This window comes from Lycium ferocissimum, chromosome 9 (assembly GCF_029784015.1).
Source record: "Lycium ferocissimum isolate CSIRO_LF1 chromosome 9, AGI_CSIRO_Lferr_CH_V1, whole genome shotgun sequence".
In the NCBI taxonomy this organism is placed as follows: domain Eukaryota; kingdom Viridiplantae; phylum Streptophyta; class Magnoliopsida; order Solanales; family Solanaceae; genus Lycium; species Lycium ferocissimum.
This window is the reverse complement of record NC_081350.1, coordinates 36,598,067-36,604,917: the sequence shown is the minus strand read 5'-3', so window position 1 is coordinate 36,604,917 and position 6,851 is coordinate 36,598,067. Positions and strand designations below refer to the sequence as shown.

The 6,851-nt window shown below is 38.0% G+C and overlaps 1 protein-coding gene across 1 annotated transcript; it reads left to right on the top strand.

Annotated features, from left to right (window-relative positions):
• Positions 1–361: 361 nt before the first annotated feature.
• Positions 362–4,691, top strand: LOC132030522 (UDP-N-acetylmuramoyl-L-alanyl-D-glutamate--2,6-diaminopimelate ligase MurE homolog, chloroplastic). The gene is made up of 6 exons (XM_059420183.1): positions 362–2,286; positions 2,861–2,977; positions 3,276–3,451; positions 3,621–3,766; positions 4,138–4,246; positions 4,385–4,691. Exons 1-5 carry the CDS (start codon positions 423–425, stop codon positions 4,154–4,156), a joined length of 2,322 nt encoding a protein of 773 aa, XP_059276166.1. The 5' UTR covers positions 362–422; the 3' UTR covers positions 4,157–4,246; positions 4,385–4,691.
• Positions 4,692–6,851: the final 2,160 nt, after the last annotated feature.

Sequence of the window (6,851 nt, the reverse complement as noted above, 5' to 3'; positions counted from 1 at the left end):
GCCCAATTTCTTGGTCCATATTTTGGGTAATTCATGAAACCCATTTCCAAAATTCCAATTTTACCCTTAGTCTTTTCCGATATTTCCACATCTAAATTTTTCATAACCAACTTATGAACCAAACAAGATCAATTCATTACATTGTCCTTAACTTGTCTCAAAAATCCCAAGGTGTCCAAAGATGCAAGATACGGGTTATATGGGCAAGAAAAATTTAAAGATTTCAAATATGAGAGCAAAATTTAAAGAAACCCAAACGAAGGGCGAATTGCCCTAGAAGTTATAAGTAGTTGAAACAGTTAACATCTAACGACGTCGTTCTGGCTTCTCACCTTCCAAAATCTTTAAACCCCTATCCATTACACTGACTGACACACTCGCAAACCTCTTACCTTAAAACTCCGACCAAACTCCGACCAAACATGCCCTTCACCCTTCTCTTTCCACCACCTTTCCCTTCACTTCTCCACCATACCCCACCACCCCTCCACTTCAAACCCTTCATAAGGTACCCCACCACCCTCACCACCCCCACCACCCTCAACCCCCTCTATGCCATTGGAGCTGATGGTAAGTACTACCCCACCCCCTCAGATGATGACCCACCTGAAGCACCTGAAGATTCAATGCATGGTGTTAACAAATTCCAGCAAATACAAAGACAAGCAGCTAAAGCAAGAAAAAAACAAGAAGAGCTTTTCAAGAAAGAACAGTCCATTTTTGTAAATGCATTAGCTGATGTTGAAGATGCACCTGATAATCCTAATGCCAATGATAATGACAATTCTGGGGATGATTTGTTTGGTGAAATTGATAAAGCTATTGCCTTGAAAAGAAAAGAGTTTGTTAAACAAGGTCTTTTAAAGCCTAACCCCAAGAAAACAGGCTTAAGTGAGGTTGAGGTTGAGAATGTTGATGAATTAGAACCTGAAGAAGTTGTTGATTTAGAGGAGATTAATGAGCTTACTGGGCTGACTGAAATTTCTGAAGGTGAAGAAAGTGAAGGAGAAAGGTCTGATTTTGAGGTAAGTAGTGATGATATGGTTGTTAAAGGTGAATTTACTGATTTATCTTCATTTGATATTGATTTTGATGAGTTTGGTAAAGCAAAACCAAGAATTGTTGAACCTAAGTTTAGGATGAGTTTAGCTGAGCTTTTAGATGAGAGTAGGGTAGTGCCGGTGTCGGTGTATGGAGATTTAGAGGTGGAGATTAGTGGTATACAACACGATTCGCGGTTGGTTGAGAGTGGTGATTTGTTTGTGTGTTGTGTTGGGAGGAAAACCGATGGACATTTATATTTATCTGAGGCTGATAAGAGAGGGGCCGTTGCTGTTGTAGCTAGTAAAGAGATTGATATTGAGGAAACTTTGGGGTGTAAAGCTTTAGTCATCGTGGAGGATACGAATGCAGTGCTTGCAGTGTTAGCTGCTTCGTTTTATAGGCATCCGTCTAGAAGTATGTCTGTGATTGGGATTACAGGAACTAATGGAAAGACTACGACGTCTTACTTAATAAAGGCAATGTATGGAGCAATGGGGTTGAGAACAGGCATGTTGAGTACAGTAGGGTATTATATTTATGGGGATAACAAGTTAGAGTCCCCTCATACAACCCCGGATTCTGTTTTGGTTCAGAAACTAATGGCAAAGATGGTTCATAATGGGACTGAGGCTGTGGTAATGGAGGCTTCTTCTCATGGATTAGCATTAGGTCGGTGTGATGAGGTTGATTTTGACATTGCAGTTTTTACTAACTTGACGCGGGATCATTTAGATTTTCATGGGAACGAGAAGGAGTATAGGGATGCTAAAGCTAAGCTGTTTGCTAGGATGGTGGACCCCGCACGGCACCGTAAGATTGTGAATATTGATGACCCTAGTGCAGCTTTCTTTATAGCACAAGGAAATCCAGATGTCCCTGTTGTGACTTTTGCAATGGAGAATAAGAATGCTGATGTTCATCCCTTAAAGTTTCAATTATCTCTCTTTGAGACTCAAGTGTTGGTCAACACACCTCAAGGCATATTGGAGATTTCGTCCGGGTTGCTTGGAAGGCATAACATCTATAATATTCTTGCAGCTGTTGCTGTTGGGATTGCGGTTGGGGCACCTTTGGAGGACATTGTCAAAGGTATTGAAGAGGTTGATGCAGTCCCTGGTCGGTGTGAATTGATAGATGAGGAACAGGCTTTCGGAGTAATTGTAGACTATGCGCATACCCCTGATGCTTTATCTAGACTACTTGATTACGTGAGAGAGCTTGGCCCTAGGAGGGTTATAACAGGTAAGCAATCAGCAACTTGTTCTCCTCTCCTCTATTCAGCAATGGTGCATTTAAATGCTCGTGTTAAAATAGCAAGTCTCTGCTTTCCTTATGCATGCTTCTCTGCATAAGAACTTAGGTGGAGCAAAGTTTCAAGCTTTACGTTATATTTCTAATTTCTAGTGTGGGCTTGGAAAGTTCTCATGTTCTTAGAACTGTGGTTTGGATATAGACTTACACACACATACATGTAAATCCGCATATTTTATTCCTGAATGAAGTGAAAATGTAAGTGAATAGAGCATCAACCTAGAAGTTATACGTATAGTTTGTGTCGTTGAGACTGAAGTTAATCAAACGTAGTTATTTTGTCGAAGGATTTTAAATCTTTCAAGATTACAAGTATAAACCAAGCCAGGCCATTAAGTTAGAGGTGTTGCCCTGCAGAAGCTTCCCCAGGGTACTACTTTGTTTTGCCCTGAGGCATGAACCAAATTTGTTTTCAAACCATTGACTGTCATCCCCCTTTATCCTTATTAACATTTCTCATTAATGTTTTCAACTACTGAGGTAATACCTGTTTTGTTGCTTGAAGTTTTTGGTTGTGCTGGAGAGAGCGACAGAGGGAAGAGACCCATAATGGCAAAGATAGCAACAGATAAAAGTGATGTGACGATTCTGACATCCGACAATCCAAAGACTGAGGATCCTTGTAAGTATCATAGCTTGAAGAAGATATAACAGAGAAGGTTTCTGGAAATCATCATATTTGAGATCATTTGGCTTTCTTTTCCACTATAAGATTATGTAAACTGGTAGTCGCTGATCTGATCCTAGAAAAATAGTATGTTTCAGTGTCCTATCTGATATTATATATGCTACACTAGGCTGGATTAAGTTGTCCCTGCCACTGTTTATGCACTCAATTCGGTTAAATTAGTGTTGAATGCGCTTGCTTCACATGTTTGGGAGTCCACACTGAAGCTATATATCATCTTATCTTCTCTCAGTGGACATCTTGGATGATATGTTGGCTGGTGTAGGATGGACTATGCAGGACTACTTGAAACACGGAGAGAATGATTATTACCCCCCTCTTTCTAATGGCCACAGACTCTTCCTACATGATATCAGACGTGTGGCTGTGCGCTGTGCCGTTGCCATGGGTGAGGAAGGTGATATAGTTGTAAGTTCATTGTCTCCAGTCTTCTTCTTTTGTCCTTGTTATTTGTTTTCAAAAGCTAGCCCATTGTACAAGCTACATCTTATTTGGGTAAAAACATATTCATAATAGTAAGTGCTTACTAGGCGATTCAATTTTATTTGTGTTGTTTAATCCAGTTCCTGTTAACCAGGTGGTTGCTGGAAAAGGCCATGAGACATACCAAATAGAAGGTGAGAAGAAGGAGTTTTTTGATGATCGAGAGGAATGTAGAGAAGCTTTACAGTATGTTGATGAACTTCACCAAGCTGGAATTGACACAAGTGAATTCCCATGGCGGTATGTACCTTTGTCTTCTGTGTCAATGTTTGTAGTTGTCAAACAGTTATTATGCAATTATTACTTGTTGAGGTCTTCATCTAATCATTACAGTTTTTATACTAGCAACTCGGTAGAAGCTAGAACTTTATAGAGTTACTTGTATGACCGACTGGGCAAAGATAAAAGGAAGTTTCTAACTTTGCTGTTTGCAAAAACAATATTCTAGCTGCTCTTTGGTGTCTTAAGGATTACAGGTTATTGTGGTCAAGTAAAGGAAGGAAATGAAAAGGCTGGAGAATAGAAGTTTGAATGAAATTCTTGATTTGATAGGACGACGCCAACTTTAATACTGGCGTATAATTAACCCTCATATTACGATGCTGCTGTAGGTTACCGGAGAGTCATTGATACGATGCTGTAAAGTGTATGTTAAGATCTTAAAAGTGTGCTGACGGCAGATAGCCATGGTGGAGTGCCCATTAAACTTGAATCAACATTGTAAGTTTCTTTGCATTCACCCCCGGTTCTCGCTTTTTGCTTTTCACAATCTGGAACATGAAAGCTCCTTCATTTCCTCTTAGTTTTGATCTTTTTTCCTGAAATAAATAGAATTTAAGTGCCTTTTCTTTTGGGCAGATTAACACTTTGCCGCCGTTACATGTTGGTGATTTTCTAGAGAAACGGCAACACATCGCCCAAAGCAGAGTCCAGTTTTGTAAGAACCTGTAGCTTGATTTTGATAGGGATCTCCATATCTAGACTGAGATTCATTAAGTGCTCCCACCCTTCATCGAATTATGTTTGTATAGAAAGTACATAGAGATAAAGAGCAATTATCAAGTTAAGATGCTGTTCTGTTGTTTCAGATTAGGATTTCCTGTGATAGTGGAAGATCTTTCTTCAGCAACAGCTATATGATCAAAAAGTGACACCCTTGTATTAACTTAGCATGGGACTAGAGTAAGGACCAATAATTAAAGTCAAATACAGCTCTGATACAGAAATGGCTACTCTAGGCTATATCTCACAATTGTATGGAGTATCTCTCAAGCCTTGGTGGGTTGAGCTATCCAATACTTGTAGTACTTATGCAGGGGGAGCTAACAGGTACCTAGTTAAATAGTCAAAGTGCGCGCAAGAGACTAGGCTGTCACCATTATTAAAAAAAATAGTCTCTGTTTTATATTCTTTCTAATACACTAAATCTAGGCAGTGTCACAGTGTCTGCCTCCTGAACACTTCAATGCCTTTAATCCAGTGGTCTTCAGGTTCTCCGCAATTAGATCCACAGCAACGCATAAGAGTTAAAATTTTGATCTTTTGACCCTGAAAAACACATTTCAACCACTATACATCACAACATTATAAAACAAGCTTTAGTTATTTGTTCACTGAAAAACATAAGAATCTTTTGTTATAGAGCTACAAGTTACCCAATGTCACTAAGCAGATAACAAACTGTGCCAAGAGCCTGTTACACAGGTCACTGATAGCTACTGAATAATCATGATCAAGACAGGAACCAACCACCTCAAGGACTTAATGAGGTGGCCACAGTGGCGGAGCTAAGAATTTTGTTAAGGGTATTCGAATTCATATAATCTATATATTAAGGGTGTTCAATATGTAATATATGTTTGTAATATGTAATAATTGACATGTCTACACGGTATAATTTTTCGGCGAAGGGTGTTCGGTTGAACACCCTTGCCGGGCTGTGGCTCCGCCATTGGGTGGCCATGCCAAGTTGTCACATGCAGCTTCATAATATATGACAATACATTGCACCTAAGGATGTGGTCTAGTAGTCAATGAAGTGAGAAGAATATAATGAAAAAAACACTAGGAAATTTCATCTTAAGCTCTGGTAAACAAAGTTACTTGGTAACTATTCTGGTGGGAAGTAGCAAATTTCCCATGAAATAATTGAGGCGTGCAAGGTGGCCGCAACGCTACCGTCATCACATCAAATTCCATCAGCGTGCTATAATTTCTATGCAAGATGCATACGTGAGAGCTATACACGCACCTAAGTGGAAAGTATATTATTAGGTAAAATCCTTGGGGATATCCATTACCTACTATAACCAATTGGGAAGTTAGTGGCGGATCCAATCATGAGTCTACGAAAATCTCATATTTTAAGCTTGAACTATATGTGTATATAATTAGATATACATTTCAGAACTCATTCTCTCAACTCACAATTCAACCGCTTTGAATTTCTCCACTGTTTATCATTTATCCCATCCCTTATTAGAAGCAATAAAAATAAGAAATTCAAATTGGTGACTAAATTGGATGAATGCCGTATATTCCACCCAACTTAGATCAAGTTGGGAACAAGTTGAAACATATTTGCACTTCAACCAAATTTTTGTCACATCATGTTTGTTTCTTTTCACCTGATAGTGAAATATAACAGATTAATAATATGAGGAATGTTATATACTAACTCTTCTTCTATTTCTTCATTGATATTGATGTAAAGTGGAAGTTCTGAAATTTTTTGGGAGTGAACATGCTTATTTTGCCCAACTTTAAATGTTCAACTTATTTATTGACCTTTAGAGATACTCCCTCCCGATCAAAAAAAATTTCCACTCACCCATTTGCACATCCCTTAAGAAAAAATACCAACTCTAGATAAAAATAGATAATTTGACAAAACTGTCTCTAATTAAATAGGTATTGAGATTTGATTACATAATGCTTAATACGGGCAAATTTGGAAAAAATAAAATTAATTCTTTTTTGATTTGATAAGTGGACATTCTTTTTTATTCGGAAGGAGTATATTAAAGGATTTTATTCTGCAGACTCTCATATAAAATCTTCTAATTGCTATTTAATAAATTAGTAAATTCACCTAGAAAAGTTCAAAGTTCTAGAACAAATTTTAGTTTAACAAAGCGATTAAATGGCCGGCACTCATCAGCATTCAAAATCCACATAAGCAGATTGTAAAAATCACTATGATAGGACAATTGAAAATGACAGAGTGAGTAGCTTAGAATAGAATCATAAATAAGATGTCAAGAATTTTATATTTTCACGTTATTCCATATCAAGATAAAAAGAAGTTTCTTTTTTCGTTTTCCTT

What these genes read in the sequence shown, in the direction of transcription:
- LOC132030522 (XM_059420183.1), top strand. Translation starts at nt 423, where the DNA reads ATGCCCTTCACCCTTCTCTTTCCACCACCTTTCCCTTCACTTCTCCAC. An exon ending in CCCTAGGAGGGTTATAACAG is followed by an intron (nt 2,287 to 2,860) that starts GTAAGCAATCAG and finishes TGTTGCTTGAAG; the next exon opens with TTTTTGGTTGTGCTGGAGAG. An exon ending in GTGAGGAAGGTGATATAGTT is followed by an intron (nt 3,452 to 3,620) that starts GTAAGTTCATTG and finishes CCTGTTAACCAG; the next exon opens with GTGGTTGCTGGAAAAGGCCA.